Here is a 22,705-nt window from a genome sequence, read left to right on the forward strand (position 1 = left end):
TTAAAAATTTAAACTTAATAATATCATAAAGCAAGTTATGCCAATTAATTTCTCCCGCCTAAAATTTTAGTTTAATTTTCTTAAAGTATTTTATATAAACTTAAATCTTAATTAACATGTCTAGTCAACCTTGTAAAGCTAACCTGAACATGTGGAAGCCTAGACTGTGGTTGTCTTTCCATGTTTTTTATTTTCTGAATGATTAATATTATAATTTTAAACTTATTATTTAAATTTTTTAAGAGATAATTACGATTCATTTAAAATTTGTGTCTGAGTCTTTATAAATATTTACCTGTTTTCTAGCCTACTAAAAAAAACGCAGTAAAAGAATAATTTTATACCAAATGACTATAAATGTAAAATCAACTTAATAAGGGAATAGAATAATTGTTTACAACGTTAATTACTGATGCATGTTTGACTTATAGTGTATATGTAATTTATCATTTACCATGTATTTTTAACACTAAAATGCATAAAAAAGTAAGATAGATGTATTAGAATTTTAAACGTATTTGTTCAATTGTTTTTTATAAGAGATAAGTATGAGGATAAAAAATGTTTAATTCAAAATTTATTTATGACCGTTTATTTACCAAAAAAGAAATTTACCAAATGCATATAAATGTAAAATCCGCTTAATAAGGTAATATAACAATTGTTATTACCGTATGTTAGTCGTGTATTCTATAATTTATCATTTACCATATATTTTTAAAACTAATTAAAATGTAATTTTACTTCCACCTTGTAAACAAATGGTAACTAAATATAATATATTGATTTTCAATTAATTATTAGATTCAACTATGAGCATATTGTTAAATTAATTAAAATTTATACCAACTAAAATAAAAACGGAATAATAAATATAATTTTAATGTTGATTGTCGTTTCATATACCGGATGTTTTAACTATGAACGAAAATTTATTTTATTACAGCCAATTTATTAAATATAAGAATTTAACTCTATCTATTAATTATTTATATTATTGGAAACTCCTAAAAAATAACTAAAGTGATTTACAACATAAATAACCACATAAACATAAACGAGATATTTTACTTAATTATATATATATATATATATATACATATATATATATATATATATATGAAAATATATAAAAACTAGTAAAAAATAATAAAATTATTATTACTATAAGAGTTAAATATACTTTTTGTTCCTTAACTTTTAATTTTCGGTGAAAATTAGAAGTAGTATCTCTTCAAAACGTTAAACCAATTTAGTCCTCATCTTTAGAAATACGTGAATACAGTCTTTTTAACCAAATTTTGTTAAGTTTATTTGACGTTCCAAATGTATTTCAAATGTGATTTTCAATTAATAAAAATGTGTCAAACAATATAAACAACTCAAATGCTATCATGAAAAGAGTTGAAATAACAAATAAACTTAACAAAATTTGACTAAAATGATTAAATCTACGCATTTCTAAAATCGGGGATTAAATTGAGTCAAAGTTTTAAAGATGGACTAATTTCAAATTTCAATGAAAGCTACGTGACCAGAAACATATCTAACCCTTATTATAATATAGAAGTTAAGGTAAATAATTTTTAGAATCTTTTTGTAGATGCTTGTTTTAATTAAAAAAAACACAGTTAAATAAAAAAATAATTAAATTTAAAAACAGATCCCAAAAGGTAAAATTGATAAAATAATTATTTTAATTTAAAAAAGTTATTTAAAGAGTTAAAATAGAAAAATGTGTACATAAAAGGGAAAAATCCTCCTTATATAATAGTATAAAATTGTATATATATATATATATATATATATATATATATATATATATATATATATATATATATATATATATATATATATATATATATATATATATATTGTATTGGGGTCTAGGAGGAAAACACCTTGATCAATCGGACGACATGATGTTAGACATTTAATAATGGTCTTCTTCTTTACTTCTCCATAAAAAATTGTGAGGAAGATGACTCCATGGGGGATGGGAGAATGAAAGCTTGGAGAGGATGAAAGTTTAATGGTGTTTGGTTTGGTTGAAGAGAGTTTCCCAGGGAGGGGTGATGTCAACTCCTAAGGAAAGAAGCCTATAGAGTAGTATATAAGAAATGACTAGTCTAGGAAGAGCTTAAACAAGTGAATGACAAACCAAATTGCTGGCCTTTTTCTAATAGACTACAACATTATAATTCTTTGATCATTAGTATAATGCTTCAAAAAATGATGAATAAGTAGAAGCTATCTCTTTTTAATCTTCATCAATAACTTCCTTTTTATCACTCTTGAACAATGAATATATTATTTTATTCTTCCTTAATATACCTATTTTCTTATGAAATAATTTATCATAATCTAATAAAGATTTGAGAGATGTAATTATTAAAAGAAAAAATATGTTGTAGTCAAATCTTAATTAAAAATCGGTTATGAAAAAACAAATAATACAATTTTTTTTCTTCTACATTCATAAAAGAATGCATATACAAAAGGCTCATGGGATACAAAATAATGTTAAATGTTAAACTAATATTTTATTATCAAGTGAGACAAGAGAGAGTTGCCATTTTTCTTCAAGAAATGAATAGGACAACTGAGAAATGAGAGCAAAAATAATAAGTTTGTGTCTAACTTCCATTTTTCTTCAAAAACAAATGAGAGTGAGGGATAAATACAATTTGTGAAAAAACTAAAAAGAGAAAGAGAATAAAAAATATCTTAATAAATAATTGGTTTAATCACTCCTTTGGTTCCTATTTTCATGTAAAAATGTTAAGTTGGTCATCAAGTTGTTTTTAGTTTTAATTTGATCATGATTCTTGAAATTCTGATGCAATTTGGTATTTTTCATTAAATTTAGGATTAAGTATGTTTTTAGTCCCTGAACTTTGACCAAAAATTGGAATTCGTCCCTGGTCGAAACTTTGATAAATTTTGGTTCCTAAACTTTAAAAATGAATGAATATAGTCCTTTTAACTCAATTACAAGAGGCATGACCCTCCCTCCCTTAAGACGATCCACCATTGAGTAGGAAAAAACAAGTTAATGAGAGTTGACATGAACCATTGGAGAAATAAAAGAAGTGACCACTATGATTAATCTTTATTTGAGTTGCTCAAAACTATTCTCACATTTTTCTATCCACACAAAAGTTTCACCTTTTCTTGGTGAGCTGAGTTAAAGACATAATTATTTTAGAAAATCCCTTCATGAATCTTTCATAATACCATGCCAAATTAAGAAAACTACGAATCTCAATCACTATTATCGACTATTATCGGTAGTTCCCATTGCAAAACTGCTTATACTTTGGTTGGATTCACTAGCACTCCTTATTTTGGAAATCACATGTTCTGAGAATTTCACTTCATCTAACTAGAATTCACATTTAGACAACTTATTCTTTAGCATACAATTGTTTGTCTTTCATAATCTATATGACAGTCCTAAAGTGTTTCTCATGCTCTTCAAAAGAGTCCTAGAACAAATAATAATGTCATCTTAAAATAACATTAACTACCAAGGTTTTAGCCACAATTTTTTAATGGACCAAATTTAGAGACCAATTATTTTTAGTAACTAAAACCTTCGTAACTAATGTTAGTGACCAATTTATTACTGTGACCAATTTAAAAATTATTTTAATTACTAATAATTTTTAATTTATAAATTGATTACTATAGTGCCTAATTATTTCACTAAAATCGATAGCTAATAAAATATTTTATTATAGTGTGAAGATAACACCATTTTTAATATTCTAAAAATTTTATTTTCCATACCTTAATCATCAATAAAAAAAAGTCATGGTTCACGTATGATAATATATATATATATATATATATATATATATATATATTATAATATAATATAATATAAAGTTATATTGGTTTATATATTAAGAATTTTATTTTAAAATTTAAATTATGAAACCAAATTGAATTAAGTATTACTTGTTATGGCATAACCTAATATCTTAACATGATTAAACTTTGGAATTTAGTGTATTTATTAAAATATATTTGAACTATATAATATATTTTTATAAAAGTGTTATTAATTAGTTTTATAAAAAATTTATATAATATAGTAGTAATTACATCCAGATCATCCAAATCAATCAATAGTATTTTAATAAAAAATGAAGTGAATGATCATTAACAGGTTATATAGTTGGTTAATGTTGAATGTTAATAATCCATTTATAAAAACACCTAAAAAGTTAGAAAAATATTAAATAATAATCCATTTACCATTCTCATATTAAAAAATCTACCAAAAAAAGAACTAAAAGTCACAAACAAATGTATCTGTAATTTGTTTTATTTCTTGATGATTAGGAGCATCAGTAATTACAATGGAAAAAATGAATTCTGTGCATAAATCAACTTGCAGAATTTTACCCAAAAAAACGTCCAAAAGAGGAAGACGAAACCTGCTAAAGCCGGGCCCCATCGAGCAGAGATTTTTTGAGAAACAAATGGTGTATGATGTGCCGTTAGGAGCTGGTAGGGCATATAAAATTATGACACGTGGACCACGGAAAGTCACAACTCAATTATCATATTAACCGTCCAGATCAAAAGAAGAAAATAATGAGCGGTAGAGATGAATCTCGAGTGGCAGAGTATGTGAGACTTAGGGCACCCAGTAAAAACCCACCCAACATGTCCAAGTCCGAGGGGAAGAAGAGACAACATGTGTGTTTTCTCATCCCACGGAGCGTTGATTCCTCCAATTTCGGAAGTGTTCGGTTTAAACAAATGGATCACATAAAACGACTTTTTATTTTTATATTTTAAATTTCTGGTACCACCCAATGAATTTGTTGCGGAAAATCTTTCGGATTTCTGGCCCTGGTGGGGATAAGTTGATGGGGTCGTAAGTGCAACAGAGCCACGAAAGGAGAGAGTTTTGGTTTCCAAAACCTTGTTTTTCCCAACACAGAAAAAATGTTGCAGAAGCTGTGTTTGATGGCTTCTCATGGATGCCCTGTGGGACTTGCTTTGCAGCAAGATTTGCCCATGGTTGGGAGCACCATTACCAAGGTAAAGAATCTGGTTTATGATTTGGTGGTGGCAACTTTTTGCATACTTATACCCTAATCCTTTTGGTGGGTCTCTGAATGAAAAAGGGTTCTCTTTTTTTTAACGTATGATTCATATTTTAAAATTTTGTTAGTATTAATAAGTTGTTTCTTAAAATTCAAAGAGTGGCCTATTGAGCATAAGTGAAGTCTGGAATTGACTTCGATACCTTTTCTCTTTCACAATTAATGTTTTTGGTGAAATTCTTGTAAAGAAAGATAGTTTAGTGTGCTGAGTGCCCTTACGGTACTCCAGTTTATGAATCAATAAATAATTTTTTGTATTGAAAATCGTGCTAGAGTTTGTTACTGATGGTCCTGCTAATCAGTGCCTTTTCTTCTTTTTTTTCCTTGAATTTTTGTGAGACAGGGTTGTCAACCATTATTGCCTTCTCCTGTACTGAGACCAGAAATGATCAGATATGAGTCTCCACTAAATCCATTTGAGACAACCAAGCCCCAGCAAAAGTGGTTCGATTCTGACCAGATTGTTAACGTGAACTTGTCGACTCAAAGACCCATGCTTATTGATGTTCAAGGTGTGCACGCAGCTCACTAAGTTGTATTGGATCCAGCCATTTGATTGCTGATTCGTTCTTCAATGTTATATGATTGATTGCTCGATTCCAACTTGTGTAGCTCGTAGCCACAAAACTGAAATACTATTTGTTGGTGATGTAATAACTAGTAATTCTGCAAATACTGTTTCAGTTTGTTATAAAAGGTTGTGTGTCTCTGCTATGTGTTGAATGTATCTCATTCTTTCACACGTTCATTTTAGTATTCAAAATGTTAAATCCAATGATAATTTTCCATTCACATGTTAATTTAGTGGTGAAATGTTAAACCTGATGACAAAAAAGATTACATAATACCTAATCACTGAAGGTTGGTTTTCTTTCTCAGATATGATGCATCCTAGGTTCTAGAATGAGATAAGTAATTGCTGAGAGGATGGTAGATTTAATTATTGAGCCTACATTTACTTCTGTTATGAATGTTTATTGACTTATACTATTAAATTTATGTTTTAAGCTGTGTCATACTTAGTAATTTCCTTAACTTCGGTTGCAGGAACTTATCCAAGCCCAGTACACTTTGGCTTTGGCATCGTTGAACAATGCTCTCAGCAGGATAAAATTTTGCAGTGCATCATGTCTGAGAGTGCTGAAGCTGGTATAGGTGGTTTACATATATCTTTGTTGTCTGACTTGGTGGATTTGCAATTGTCAGGCATTGATGAACCTCAAAAGCCATTGACACCTATTATCCCAGAAAGCAAATTCTTCATCCCGAAGCTTTTGCTAGATATTTTTCAAGATTCGGCCTTTAGTTCAAAGGTCACAGTTCATCCAGATGGTCAAGTCACTTTCATGGGTACTGCTCTTGAGATGAAAGATGTTCTTTCTGTAGTTTCTGACTCATACTTATTACGGAAGGGTGAAAAACAATTTATGCTTGTTCCACACTTCAGCAGGTATACATATTATTTGGAGCTGTTTCAGAGTCAAATTGATCACATGACATTCTAAATCTTCTGGTCAACTAGAATTACATTTTCATAGTAAAACAGAATAATCAACATTTATTGTGTCTAAAGACTGTTGATCTATAGATTGAGTCAGATTTAATTAGATTTTCGATTTCTAATTTAAAAGCTTGGAAAAATATATGTTTTTAAATGTGTTTATTCTCTAATGTATAGAAAGATACCGGAATCTTTGCAATTTGCATGATTTAGCCTTAATTTTGTTGACTGTGTTGTTTTGCATTCATGACAACTACATGAAGAATTTTACCCATAAATGTGCTAAATTGACAATGGATTACCTTGTGTATCTGGCATGGTTAATGTATGGTCTAGACTAAGGTGTAGGCTCTAGGTAGTTTTGATGTTCCCTAATTAGAACTAGTTTAACTTTGGTATCCATGTAGTGATGGTTGACATTGGTTATGAAGGTGAAATTCTGTTTTGATTGGAAAACAAAAACAAAAGCCCATAAATTTTGTTCTTTATAAAGTACATATTTATGGTATTGTGAAGAATTACTTATCTTTTTTTCTTTTTAAATTTTATTGGAGGGACGACTATAAGTTTCGGATGCTTTCATATAAGTTAACTGAAATTTGGTCAATATGAAGACGAACTTCCTTCTTCACTTGCTCCCTCCATATGCCTGTGAGCACGTGTGCATGTATACTAATTTAATTAATGCACATCTGCTAACTGTTAATTTTTGAGAAATAGTCCTTTTTATTTTAGATGATGCTTTCAGAAACTAATAAAAGAAAACCAAATAATTTCTCTAAAATACACACTAGTTTTATTTTGTCTTCTAATTCTGCAACAAATGCAAAATCTATAAATACATGATTAATTCTAGTTACTGAAGTTAAATTAGTTGCTTTCTGGTTTCTGCATAGTGATTCCTTGAATCAACTGATTTTTCAAACTTTCGTTGTTGCTATTAAATTACTTTTCTAATGAACTTTTAAATCTCCATATTTAACAATCTATTTTTGTTTGACTTTGTCAATTTCTATGTGCAGGATGAGTATCAAAGAAGTAGAAGTAAAAAGTCTTTCCTCCACGCTGGATATTCATTCTACATTGACTGTTCCTTTGAGGAGGTATGCAAAATATGTTTCCCTGAAAACTTGCATCTTTCCTCCTCACTTTAAATGTGAAAGATATACTTGTCTAGGAGTCACTTTTATTCAAAAAACAGTTAACAATCATCCTGTTCTCTATAAAATAAATGCAACTTTGGTCTGAAGGCTTTTCATTTCATTCATGTTATGCATTTGGTGATAATCCAGTCTACAAACTGTTTTTTGGAATAGGAGTCTGATGAGGGAGAATTATCTTCTTGTAAAGCTTCTTTTAATGCATATAGACTTGTGCAATTTTTCAAGATCATGACATGGAGGAACTGTGTTCTACAGTTGAGCTGCATTATTGCTTTCATTTATGCTGACTTTTCTGTCTCTGGTTGTGGATAGTCTTACTAATAAACGTATTATGCTGTTTTTGTTTTGCCTAACAGTCCCGAGAAAGCCAAAGTGAAGCCTTCACGAAAGAAGAACAAGAAAGTAGCCACGGAGAGGGATCTCTTCAAGAAGAACTACTTACATGCATGTGAGAGCCTTCTGTCCTTATTGGTTGACAAGAGGCAACACCGCAAAACAGCAATTCTCTCTCTCAAGAAATCTGGCCCTGAACTTCCTGAGCTCCTTACACAATTTTCTGCTGGCATTGCCGGTACTGGTCTTGCTGTTCTGCTATCTGTTATCTGTAAGCTTGCTTGTGGAAGAGGGATTCCCTTTTGTTCTTATAAGCTCATCAACACAGGGTTTGGATTTGGGTTGGTTTGGCTTTCTTGGGCAGTTAATAAGCTAAGGGATACAATTGTTGGCATTAACAAGAATGGTGGAAAGCCAAGACTGAAAGATGAGGAGATAATTCAAAAGGTGGACAAGAGCCTAAGAGAAATATACTTCAGATCCGCTGCATTGCTGGCAGTAGCAGTGCTAAGGCTTGCTTGAGCACTGAACAAATTATCTCATTAAAATTGAAGTGCTGCAAGTGTCACAGGTCCACACATTGGAACAATCATTATACCTTATTTGTTGGATGTCATGGCCAACGCTTTTGGGGAAGTGATAGCAAAACGCAATCTTGTTTCAAACCAAATGAACCTTTGCTTGATCTTGGAAGCACATGATTGTGGATTATTGGCTTGAGCAGCACTTGGATTCTGTACTTTGGGTGATGATAGTATCTTGTTTCATTAACCAAAGTATGTAGCATACTTATTTGATTGGTATTAGGGCAGTGAGGTAAATTGTAAAGTGTAATGTGAAATTTTGTAATGAAATACTGTTTTGGTAAAATTGTTCAGGTGGTTATATATCACTGCTACCAAATGATGCATATTTCTTTGTCTCAAATTTAAATGGAAGAATATTTTATTTCTAATAAAGAATAATTAGGTCATTGACCTATATGTACACCAGTCTTTTGACAGGTATGGAAATATTAATCGGTTAATTCTAGAGAGACAAATCTCAATAATTGTGGGATTTATTCTAGAAATACAGTCCTAGCATTAACAACAAATAATCAAGTAGCAGTGATAGAGAATAAAATTTAAACTTTCCTAAAATACATTAAGTAACAATTTTGACACTTCTCCTTAAGTTGGTGAATAAATGTTTTTCATTTCGAGTTTGAATATAATTCTTTCAAAATTGATAAAGTTCAGATCCTTTGTGAGAATATCTGCAAGTTGATTTTGAGTGGACACATATGAAGTGAAAATCAAGCCACTGTCTAGTTTTTCTTTTATGAAATGTCTATCCACCTTGATGTATTTGGTTCTATCATACTGCACCGAATTGTGGACTATACTAATTGTAGATTTATTGTCACAATATAACATCATATGTTCATCCTACCTTATCTTCAAGTATTCTAATATAATCTTTAGCCATAGAAGTTCACATATTCCTTGAGCCATTGTTCTAAATTCTGCTTCAACACTTGATCTAGCCACCACATTTTGTTTTTTGCTCTTCCAAGTCACCAAGTTTCCACAAGGAAGGTGCAATATCCAGTAGTTGATTTCTTATCCACAACTGGCATAACATAATTTGTATCTATATATGCTTCAATACTCATACTATTGTTTTGTCTAAACAAAATTCCTCATCTTGCTGCCCTTTTAGATATTGAACAATTCTAAAGACAACTTGCAAATGTGCTTCTTTTGGTTGGTGCATAAATTGACGAACTAGACTAACAACAACGTAATGTCTGGCCTAGTGTGGGACAAGTAAATAAGCTTGCCCACAAGTCTTTGATACATCTCCTTATCCACTGTAATATCCTCCTCTACACTTCCTAACTTTGTATTTGGATCAACCAGAGTACTTGCTGGTTTGCAAGTTGTCTTACCTGTTTCTTTAAGCAAGTCAATAATATATTTTTGTTGAAATATGAAGATTCCTTTCTTAGAACGGGTCACTTTAATTTCAAAAAAATATTTAAGTCTCCAAAGTGTCTTAATCTCAAATTCTGCAACAAGGCGTTGACTTAACTTTTGTTGCTCCTTTTTATCGTCCCCAATTACTATAATATCATCCATATACACCAGTAACATTGTAACTCCCACTGAAATTGAGTGTTTGATAAATAGAGTGTGATCACCTTGACTTTGTTTATAGCCCAAACTTGTCACGACTCTGGTGAATCTTCCAAACCATTCTCTCGAGGATTGTTTTAGCCCATAAAGATCCTTTTTTAGCTTGCAAACGATTCTAGTAGCAACTTGTTCATCATAACCAGGAGGTAACTCCATGTATATTTCTTCTTCAAGATCTCCATGTAGGAATACATTCTTCACATCAAATTGTTGTAGGTCCCAATCATGATTTACTGCTAGCGACAATATTACTATGACAGTATTCATCTTAGCAAACGGGGCAAAAGTCTCCAAATAATCTACCCCACAAGTTTGAGTGAATCCTTTAGCTACTAATCTTGCCTTGTAACGTTAAATGGTCCCATCTGCTTTATACTTTACTGTATATACCCATTTTCCAAATTTCCTATTATTAGTCTCAGGTTGAGGTGCCAGATTTGCTTCTGAATTTGATTTCCTTTCAGATCAGGTTCAACAATCGTGCTCACAATTTCTAGCCCAATAGTGTAACATCCTGGTCGGATATTACGGATTTAAATAATAAAAACAAGAAATATAAATAAAACTCATTTATTATGTTCTCGTTTCCCAAAAATGCGGGAAAATTTAACATTTATTTCATCGCCAAAAATAAAAAAGAATGCCAAAATATAAAAAGTCGAATACAAAGTCAAAGTCTGATAGCATCAGTTATTACAATTCCTCAAAATCTGTAAAAACAATAAAACTCTGTAGAAAATTCCCAAGATAGCCCACGCTTCGGCTCTATGCCTCACCAGATCCACTTGCAACATCATCTGCTCACGTGTAATGAAATACACGATCATCGCCAAACACAAGCAGATAAGGTGAGCTAACAGTATAAAAATTATATATAAAATTCATATATATAAGCACACACATCAAAGAAACTCTATCATTTGATCTCATACCACATGGCCACCACCATGTAATCCATGTTGTACATCTTTAGATGAATATCTCAATATGCCTTGCTGCCACACCTACAAGCCACAACTTATAGAACACGTGCGGGAAATCTGCTACGAACCACACTCCGTAATGCCAAGTGGAGTTCCCAATACGAACATAGTTTGTAATGTTCCAAGACTACCAAACTCGTTGGCTACATACCGAGGAGGACAATCTTCTGGACCCATCCATCGAGCCACAACTCGCACACTCATACCGGCAACACTCGTCAATCCGAGCTACAACTCATGAATTCCTCGTGTTCATCTGCCATCCCGAGTCATAACTCAAGATATGTCATTCCGAGCCACAACTCAAGTAATGTCATGTGTTTAACCCCTATCTCGAGCCACAACTCAAAGGATACGTTCTGAGCCACAACTCAAGGAACACTCCAGCAAGTTGATCTTTAAGGTATCACCAAAGCTTGGTAGACCACGCACATCAAAAGCAAACAGCCACTCTGCCTCTGCATTATCGCCTCGCGTTGCTCTACAGCCACTAGGTGAAACTCAGTTCCAGATCGCCTGACGGAAGCCTCGTGCCGCCAGGCGCCAAGCACCTCTGAACATATTGTCTTCTAGCTGTCGCTTGGCGGGATCGCCCCCCGTCGCCAGGCGATGCATGCTCCAGTCCTCATTGCGTTAATTATTATCGTCTGGCGGTCCCATTCTTGACTATGTAGTCGAGTACCCTAAGAATACATACTTGATAACCCTAGGATCAAGTTTTCGCTTTTCATTACTATGAGCATGTACAAAGGATACACACCCAAATATTCTAGGTGGGAGTTTATTTGTAGGGTACAAATGTGGGTAGAATGAGGATAGGACTTGCATGGGGTTTTTTTATTCTAGGATTTTTTAAGGTAACCTATTGATTAGGTAGGTAGCAATAAGGAGAGCTTCCCCCTTAAAATTTCTTAGGAACATGATTTTGAAAATCCTAACTCTAGTATGGTTTAATATGTGCCCATTTTTTTTTCTGCAATCCTATTTTGTTGGGGTGCGTTGACACATGAAGATCGTGGATAATCCCTTCCTTTTGGCAAACAGAGTTTAACACAAAATTATAGTCCCTAACATTGTCAGACCTAATTCTCTTAACATTGATTGGTTTTTAATCAATGGGACAAATCGAATAAAAATAGAGCTTACTTCAGATTTTTGTTTCAATAAGAAAACCCAAGTCACCTAGGTACAATCATCTATGAAGGTTAAAAACCATTTTGCACCCGAGATATTAGGAATATTAGGAGGGCCCCATAGATTAGTATGAACAAGACAAAAAGGAAAGGTTAAATTACTCTTTTGGTCCCTCTATTTGTCATGAAAATTCATTTTGGTCCTCAAGTTTTTCGTTGTCCCAATTTGATCCTCATTTTCTTAAAAATGACTCAATTTGGTCCTCACCGTTAACTTTGACCAGACGGTGTTAAGTCAATGCCACATGTCAATTTCTGGTTTTTTTGAATTTTTTTTTTATTTTTGACACGTGTCACTTCACAGTTGTTCCACGTGTCAAAGTGACTCAATTTGGTCCCTATATTTGTTTTTAGTTTCAATTTAGTCCCAATTTTTATAAGAATGAAGCAATATTGTTCTCCTTAGATTGAGACTCAATTTAATCTTTGTATACAACTTATGATGATATTTTTAATAAAATTGATGTTTTTATTAAATATTTGTAGAAATATTTAAATAAGTTTTTTTTATAGTTTTATTATTAAACAAAGTTAAACCCTAAACTTAATTTCAAAAGTTAACAATTTTGTCATCATATATAAAGGCATCAAGTGTATCATATTATACAAACTTAGTAAAAATTAAAAATCAAATGACTTGTCACACATAAGTTTAGGAACTAAATTTCAAGTTCAAAACAAAATCAAAGTCTAATGTTTTGTGTAGAATTTAAAGTTAATTTAAAATATTTATAGAAATATTTAATAAAAACATTAAATTTAGTAAGAATATCACCATAAAATTTATAAAAAGTAAATTTAGTAACAATTTAAGGAAGGACAATATTGCTGCATTTTTACAAAAATTAGGATTAAATTGAAACTAAAAACAAATATAGGGACCAAATTGAGTCACTTTGACACGTGGCACAACTGTGAAGTGACACGTGTCAAAAATAAAAAATTAAAAAAAAAATTAAAAAACATTTTAAAAAAATTTAAAAGAAAAATAAAAAAAAATAAAAAAAATAAAAAAACCAGAAATTGACACGTGGCTTAGTTTAACACTATTTGGTCAAAGTTAACGGTGAGGACCAAATTGATTCATTTTAAGAAAATGAGGACCAAATTGAGACAACAAAAAACTTGAGGACCATAATAAAATTTCATGACAAATAGAGGGACCAAAAGAGTAATTTAACCAAAAGGAAAATGACTCATTTTATAACTAACAAGAAAAGGTACAAGCTTGTGTTTAGCAAACTCACACACGTCACAATGTAGACTCCCTACATCTAAGTTCTTAATCAAGGAAGGAAATAATGCTTTCACAACTTGGAACGAAGGATGTCCCATCCAACAAAGGTGTAATTGGATTTTCTCTTTGCTGGTCACGGTGGATTCAAATATAAGAGAGTGATTTCTAATAGGCATATTATGATCTTCTATGTAATACAAACCATTCCATTCTCTAGCATGTCCAATCATCCTCCCCGAATTCTTGTCCCGTAAAATACAAGCATTGTTATAAAAAATAACATTACATGAGAGATCTTTTGTAAGTTTTTGGATAAAAATTAGGTTTGTGGACAACTTAGGGACATGTAGAACATTTCTTAATGTTATGGATGGATTTATGTGGACCTCTCCTTGTCCTGCTGTTGTTATAAGATTTGTGGCTCAAGAATCTAATATCCAAGAGTGGGTAAATAGTGTATCTGAAACATTAGGTCCATAAGAAAATGGAAAATTATCAGAATATGTTAAGGAGCACGTACCGATGGGCTTATCCAATGACCTTACCTTTTCTATCTCTTCTTGATTCAAGTGACCAACCTATTCACTATGTCTATTAGCAGTGTGTACTTGTCCTTGTCCTCCTCTTTTTTGAGAACATTTTGCAATTCTCCAACACTTTGTGATTTTTCCCCTATTTCAAAAAGGGATTTCTCAGTCTCAGCTATAGATGAAGGCTACAATAAAAGAGGAAGACAACAATGAAAGTTGTGAGACTCAACTTTAAAAGCTACAGCGAAAAACATAGGTAACGATGAAGGCTGTAGTGAAAAAGCATAATGGGTCAAGGTTGCACAACAACAATAACTACGATATAGGATTTTACAATGGTTAAAGATTCCTAGGATCAGAAGCTATGATACCATCTCAAATTTAAAAACAAAAATATTTTATTTTTAATACAAAATAATTAGGTCATTGAATATATATATATTTTGATAGATTTGAAAATATTAATCAGCTAACTCTAGAAAGATAAATCCCAATAATGAAATTTATTCTAGAAACACAATCCCAGAGAATACAATTTAAATTTTCCTAAAATACAATAACTAAGTAACAATTTTGACACTTTGCATGGAATATCTCTGCAAAAGTATTTCAGATCCCACTGTCTTATTCTGCAAAAGTCATTACGTGCACTGTTAGATGGGAGCATATTCGAGAAACTGGAATACATATGGACCAATTTTCAGTACTTTACCCTGAAAGAAGACATCGTAGTGCATTGCCATTTAACTCATGCTATAATGCTGGTGCCACTAACGTTATATATCAGTAGTGTTCGATAAGATGTCTGAAACTAATAACAGAAAGTTCTGATTTTTTTTAATCGCTAAAATGTAGTATTTAAGAGAGTAACATCGATTGTTTTAGATTCTTGTAAGCATTGATGTTAAACAGAAACTAATTTCTGTATTCAAAGCATATCTCATATCTCATATCTGATTGTGTTCGGATAGCGAAAATTTTGTTTCATTTTTTATGTATTGTTATTTTATAATCTCAATTAAATAATGTTTATCTTAATTAGTTATTTAAAATAATTATTATAAATTTAACACATGACGGGCAACAATTTATTCTTAAATGACATTTCAATGTCTTCATTATACAATTTTTGTATTAATATAATAATGTCACTGTAAAGATGCTTATATGACAATTAACGCGTGAGTGAAAATGAAGTTTCTTACAAATTAATTATATCTATATCTTTATCCTATTTTATTGAACATCTTTTTCTTTCACTGACTCTTATTTTTTCTTTTGTGATTTCATTGTGTGTGTGTAAATTAGAAATGAAGTAATTGTTAATGTTATGTTAAAGTTTTAATAAAAAATTAATAATAATAAGAATTTGTTTTGAAAAGGAAAATAAAAAAAGAAAAATGTATACAGCTGTATATGTTGATATGTATGGATATATAAATACATGTTTAGTGAAATATTCTATCCACACATTTAAGTCACTATTGTGGCACTATACTTCTCCATACATTTTCTCCAACAAGGTTATAAAACACCTATCAATGAAATTTCAGGTGGAAAAAAGTTATATGCCTCTTTTACTGTTTATTTTATTTTGTTTATCATTTGTGTGAACTTTATATTATTGTCTCCAATCCTTTCTGTGTGACTGTGTTCATATAAAGAACAAACAGTTAATTCATATGAATAATAAAAACAGCAAACAATGTCACAAGTTTAAATTATGTTTCAAAAATACTTAAAACTAAATTGTCTGAATAATTTTCTCACTAATAAATGTGAAAAGCTAATAATTTTATAAATTTATTCACTTATACAAAAAAGGAAATAGACAATATTTTACTAACTCTATTTAAAAAGAAAACTAATACTCATTAACTCTACAATTTTATTAATACAGAAATAATTATCAATTTTATTAATAATTAGCTTTGTACGAGAATAATTGATTAAATTTAATAGTTTTTGTATAATAATTTGACGCAAGGAATGTCATTGATTTTGTGAGATAGGAAAGGAAGGAGCCCATACCACGCAGGAACAACACTGTCGTCTTTCTTTTGCCCTGTCCTTCACTTTACTCCTTGCATCCAATTCCAATTCTCTAACTTTTCTCCAATTTCATTTTTCTTACGACAAATCAAAAAGAAAGCAACTTTCGCAACCCAACACAATCAAATCACAAATTCATTTCCCAACCCCAATTCCCTTTTCAATTGAAGCAATGGGTTTGGACGCTTAGTGTTGGAAGGACGAAAATGATTCCTTGGGGTGGCCTTAGTTGCTGTTTGAGTGCTGCTGCTCTTTATCTTCTCGGCAGAAGCAGTGGCAGGTATACATCTATTGCTGCCTCTTTAAATTGAATCACGTTTTTCGTTCTGCCGTTCTGGAACAACATACGTAAAAACTCCTTTTTTATGTGACAGGGATGCGGAAATTCTTAAATCGGTTACGAGGGTCAATCAGTTGAAGGAACTGGGTTTGTTTCTTTTTCGCGAACTGAATCCTCAATTGCTCGAAAATTTGGTTTATTCTATACTCGTGCAAGTTTAAATTGTGTTGTTGTCGCTTTGAATAACATGATCTGAGTCACTGATCGTTAAGTTCATGCTACTTGTGGTTTCGTAAAAAACTGGTGAAACAGTATTTAGTTGTAATGTTTTTCTTTGCCAATGACCGTTGGGATTTGTTGGATATCCCACTTTTACCTGTGGCATGACCAAACCAGTGTATACAAGTGTCGGATAACCCTCATTCCATGAATTAGGTTTCGGGGTTGAGTTTGATTTAAACTCAAATTTTGAGATGATTTCAAAGCCGATCTTAGTGTTTGTTATTAGGCCTATCTTAGTGTTTATTGTTAGGTTTATCGGGATATCCATTATGGGGTTGTTATTGAATCATACCCAGATGTCCAGATTTGCAAACTTTTGCTATATTAATTAGTAATGTGGCCAAAATATCGTAAGTGGGAGACAACTTTCTCATGAGTTAGCTTTAGAAGTTCAGTTAGGACAAAACCTAAATTAAGAGGTTGTTTCAAATGTCTTGTGGTGCTATTTGTAAATTGATAGTTAAACTGGTTGAAGAAAGCTATAGATCACACTCTGTACAAGTGTTAGCTGAATTTCATGCAAGTTGAAGGTATGTAGCATAGGACAGTATTATTTGCTTTAGATTGGCCTTATTTGGCTAGCTGATAATCATTTGTCATGATATATATTCATCCTTCTTGCTATGATGTTTGTTGTGAGATACTTTTTAATTATCATTTTGGAAACAATGACTTCCTCATTTTGCATTCATTTTATGCTTGAGACACAATCCATATGATCCTGGCCTCCTTGATATGTATTCCAATTAGTACTTGGTATTAAAAGAAAAAATGTTTTACATTTCTATGGTGCTTAATCAACAAGGTTAGATGTTCTTTCATTGCATTAGTGTTTACTACTTGATAATGTGTGATGTTATGGTTTCTGATCATGCCTGGGTCTCCTCACTTTTCAGCTCAACTGTTAGATGCTGAAATATTACCCTTGATTGTTACAATTTCTGGAAGAGTTGCCTCTGAAACCCCAATTAACTGTGAGTTCAGTGGTTTAAGAGGCGTTATAGTTGAAGAAACAGTACGTATACGTAAACCATGAATATCTCCATTTCATGAGGGCATTGCTTATGTCATCTTACTCCTCTGTATTTAATATTGGAAATGTTTTGCAATTTTTCTTTTAGGCAGAGCAGCATTTTCTCAAGCACAATGATGCTGGTTCCTGGATACAGGATTCTGCTTTGATGCTATCAATGAGTAAAGAGGTTCCTTGGTATCTGGTGAGCATTTTGCCTCTGTTGAGTCTGTTCCTGTAATAAAGTTTCTTTTTAACATTTAATTATTGTTATTATTTCTTATCAGACGGATGGGATATTTGTTTGTTAGAATACTCTTTAAATCTATTAAGTGAACATTCCTCTCCTCCTGCCAATTATTAGAATTGATATATATATATATATATATATATATATATATATATAATATCTGAATGAAAACCAAATGCACTTAAAGTAAACATTTAGGATTACAGTGCCTCTGTCATTGTATATTAGGATGATGGGAGTGATCGTGTGCATGTGGTTGGAGCTCGGGGTGCCACTGGTTTTGCATTACCTGTTGGAAGTGAGGCATTTGAAGAGTCAGGTCGGTCACTTGTACGTGGAACATTGGATTATCTCCAAGGTCTCAAGGTGGGAGTCTTTTCATCCATCCAATCCTTTCCGCTGGTCCCTCCAAAAATAAAAGATAAATTGAAGAATTGAGTTGCTTATTTTGTAAACTGACAAAATTGACATCGTGCTTTTAGATGCTTGGAGTCAAGAGAATTGAAAGGGTACTTCCTATTGGAACTTCCTTGACTGTTGTTGGTGAGGTAATATAATTAATTTCAAGAACATAGCTACTTAATTTCTCAAGAGTCAAGAGTGGCATTTCATTATAATTGGTATTAGCAGTGCAGATTATATGTGTAATGGTAAAAGATATAGCAGGAGTAATACTTGCCCTGCTACTTGCTGAAACAATCATTTCACTAAACACGTGTTTCAGTGATTCCTGAATCCTAGTGACTTGAATGCACAAATTTTAGATTGGAAAAACTTCTAGTTGATTATGTGATACATTTGAAGTCCAATGAACTCTACTTTAAAATTTTTCTAATTCAGATCACAGGCATTGTTGTTTCTCATCAAATCAAACACATTACAGCATATATGAGAGAAAGAAAACCCCTTTCTATTTTCAATGTATCAAGTCTAGTTCATTTTTGTGCCTATCAGATACTAATCCTTTACTGTTTTTTATTTCTTTTAATTTAATTTTTAACTTTATCATCAGGCTGCTAAAGATGATGTTGGGTCCATTCGAATTCAGCGACCTCACAAAGGACCATTTTATGTCTCTCCCAAAACAATTGATCAACTAATTGCAAATCTGGGAAAATGGGCAAGGTTACTTCACAAATGTCTGGATGCCTATTGAGAGTTTTGGTGTACCAGATTTTTTTATTGACTAAATTTTCTTATTAGGTGGTATAAGTATGCCTCTATGGGCTTGACAGTGTTTGGTGCTTATCTGATAGCTAAGCATGCTATTGGGTACATATTGGAAAGACGGCGCCGCAGCGAACTACAAAGAAGGTACACATCACTAGTGATTCTTCTCATTAGTTTTATAAAACCAAATGCCATTGAAAGCGTTTAATTAGGAAAAGAGTTATACAACGTTGTTTTAATTATTAAGAGTTCACCTCTCAGCTTTAATGGGAAGTATTGCCACTGTTCAATGCACATGTCTTATTTTCAATTGGCCTTGACAATTTTAACCAGGGTTCTTGCTGCTGCTGCTGCGAAGAAGTCAGGATCAAATAATGATGGTAAATTTTAAGGCTCAATTATACTCTGTTTGCATCGCCTATTTCAGTATTTACCATAACTTTTTGGTTTTTTCTCAGTTGAAAAAGCGGACAGCTTATCAGATGTTGCTAAAAGGGATCGCTTAATGCCGGATTTGTGTGTAATATGCCTTGAACAGGAATACAATGCTGTTTTTGTTCCGTAAGCTATCAATCTCATCCTCTTTCCTGGTTGACATAAAATATTCTGCAGTCAATTTTAGACGGTTATATGTTTTTCTTCACATGAAAACTGGCTATTATAAAAGCAGTACCACTGAGAATTACAAGCAAACTTCCAGAGTTTCATTTTTTTTTCAATCAATATAAATGATCAAGCCATTTCTTACTTATCTTTATTAAATATGGTAAATATGAAGAAAAAAATCTTATTCATCCTAAATGATTCAAAACAATGTTTAGTGGCCAAAAATATTATTGTTAACTATGAGTATTAAATTTAGTCTAGTTTTTACTGGCAAAATAAAAAATGTAACATTGCAGAAAACGTTTCCCTTGAGTTAACCTCTTCCCAGTCACTACTAAAAAAATTCATATTTCCTGTCAATTTTGTTTTAATTTTTTTTTGTAGGAAATACTTACAAATTTTGTTCTGAAAAAAAATTTGCAAAAAATTGCTATAAATTTTTTTGCAAAATTTTTTGTATAAAACACTTTTCGCAACAAATTTTATAGGAAATACTTGCAAATTTTATAATTTTGTAGGAAATAGTTATCCACAAAGAAATTACCTATGAATTAAAATTCTTAGACAAAATGGTAGAAAAAAGTCTTTTCTTGCAAAATTTTTTAACAAATTTGCAAGAGAAATCCCATGTAATATGAGAATATGAGAATATGAGAATTTTTAGGAGTGAGTGTTCTGTGTGGAAGTTTTGATATTATTTGTATTATATTAACCCACCTCAATCCCAAACTATCCTCTTCTATGCTCAGGTGACTTGATTTTATACACTGTATACACACCATATGTATATGCCTGCTACAATCATTCAAACTGAGATGTTCAAAAGCAGAGTTATTTATTTAATTCCACACACTATTGAAAAGCCCCTAAGTTATATGTTATGTTATCAGGTGTGGCCATATGTGTTGCTGTACAGCTTGTTCATCACACTTAACCAATTGCCCTCTTTGCCGGCGCCAGATAGAGAAGGTTGTCAAGACTTTCCGTCATTGATTATCACTATACATGGAAACCCAACTGAAAAAGTTCACATGGATGATGAGGAATTGTGCCTTAAGAATCCAAGGGCAACAAATTTGGTCACCGTTGATTATAAGTTTTAGCACCATTTCATCGTCTATATTTTTTACAGACTTTTGTCTGTGAGCAATTATGAAACCAACGGCCTTTACGGAAATATCTACATGGATTTAGCATAAAAAACTTGTAAATAGTTATCTGAACAAGTTATGTTACTTCAGTCTGTTGTAGAACTTTATTTTCTCATAGGATGTATTCTAACTTTTGCTGAATGTTTCTCTTCAGAAGTAGAGTGTGAAAACAATTTGTTAATCATACCAGGGGCTCATTGTATACTCGAGTTCTTAACTTGCGTATGAAGTTGGTACTGGATAGTTGTCTTTGTAATCACTATTTCATCATTGGCAATGACATGCATTCTCATCCATTTTTTAATAAATTCTATTACTAGTTGAAATTAGTTGGAAATTACTAATTTTGGTGAGACTAATGAACATCATTTAAGTTTTTTGTAATTTTAAACAAATTTTAATCAATAAACAATGAATGTTAGAGTGTTCCAGAACGGAAACTAATTTTAGTTTCTACATATTTTTCATAACCATTGTTTAACGTAATATGACTTACCTTGATCACTACGTCACTTTAGTGTCGGAATAAAAAAGAGAAAAAAAGGGTTCTTTTGCGTGTTTATTTGAACTAAATTTATCGCAATACTGTGAACAGGGGTCGGAAATTTGGAATATATCCTCAATCTTCGTTCATCAGTGATGAAAAGAAAGAACGGTAAAAAGGGGAATCTTTTTTTTGTGAGTGGAGAACTAGAAAGTTTTTTGCGTTGAGAATAAAGGAGTAAAACTATATTTTAGGTCAATAATTTTTGGTTCTTTGCTTCAGAAACTCTAATAATGAGTGGCTTTCTTTATTTCTTGAATGGCTTGACAAGAAATTCCTTTCCAAACCGTGGGATTGTTACCAGAGCTACCAGGTATGTGTTACAGAATCTGTCTAGAGGCCACAAATCGTGTAAAATTAAAAAAGCAAAATCGGAATCACTTTATTTATTTTTTTCTACAATCATGACAACAAAATTTTAACCTAAAATGTTCTTCTACCCAAACTCTTTATCACAAGTTTTACTATAGTGAGTTTATACAATTCACTGTTTGATTTTGTTTATTTATCCATCTTATATATAAAATTGGAAACAATTTATTGTTTTCATATCCTGATGTATTGATATATTAACATATTTCTCTGATGAGATTGCACTGCTGGAAATGTGATAGTGATCACTGAGGACATGACTAAAATAATGTCTTTTAGTAAATTTTGATCCAAACATGAACTAACTTTAAATGTTGAGTCTGTAAACAAATTTAGCAAACATTAAACAACATAAAAAAAGCTGTTGAAGTTATTTGATTGCCATGTTAAATTTCAATTTTATTAGTTGGTTTGGATGGACATGGACTAGTGTTCATGCAAAGAATTGATCCATTACAGTATGCATGTAAAGTTTGTAGGCGCAGCCTAATCTTTAAGCACTATATTCAGAAAACTTAAAATGATGAACAAGCACCTGAGAGACAAACTATTAAAGAATTTCCACGTGATTTCTTCAGATTCCTTTTATAAATCGGAATAGGATTCTACTTGTTCAAGAAACAATAATTTATATATATTCTAATAGTACCATGTTGTAGATTTTTCTATTTCAATGTCATGCATACTTTTCCTTTCTTTTTTGGTGTTGCGTTACACAAACACTGGGTTTAATCTGATGATTA

At 31.7% G+C, this 22,705-nt stretch overlaps 2 protein-coding genes across 2 annotated transcripts; both read left to right on the top strand.

Moving 5' to 3' along the window:
• Window positions 1-4,709: 4,709 nt before the first annotated feature.
• On the top strand, window positions 4,710-9,030 carry LOC114192247. Its single transcript, XM_028081905.1, has 5 exons — window positions 4,710-5,058; window positions 5,467-5,635; window positions 6,171-6,573; window positions 7,647-7,727; window positions 8,144-9,030. The coding sequence occupies exons 1-5, from the start codon at window positions 4,963-4,965 to the stop codon at window positions 8,640-8,642; spliced, it is 1,248 nt and encodes a 415-aa protein (XP_027937706.1). The 5' UTR covers window positions 4,710-4,962; the 3' UTR covers window positions 8,643-9,030.
• A 7,213-nt stretch (window positions 9,031-16,243) lies between these two features.
• On the top strand, window positions 16,244-21,354 carry LOC114192498 (E3 ubiquitin-protein ligase SP1). Its single transcript, XM_028082238.1, has 11 exons — window positions 16,244-16,575; window positions 16,670-16,722; window positions 17,754-17,872; window positions 17,979-18,074; window positions 18,348-18,485; window positions 18,602-18,667; window positions 19,132-19,244; window positions 19,323-19,433; window positions 19,623-19,669; window positions 19,748-19,850; window positions 20,786-21,354. The coding sequence occupies exons 1-11, from the start codon at window positions 16,502-16,504 to the stop codon at window positions 20,886-20,888; spliced, it is 1,023 nt and encodes a 340-aa protein (XP_027938039.1). The 5' UTR covers window positions 16,244-16,501; the 3' UTR covers window positions 20,889-21,354.
• Window positions 21,355-22,705: the final 1,351 nt, after the last annotated feature.

Source organism: Vigna unguiculata, chromosome 7 (genome assembly GCF_004118075.2).
Source record: "Vigna unguiculata cultivar IT97K-499-35 chromosome 7, ASM411807v1, whole genome shotgun sequence".
Classification (NCBI taxonomy): Eukaryota; Viridiplantae; Streptophyta; class Magnoliopsida; order Fabales; family Fabaceae; genus Vigna; species Vigna unguiculata.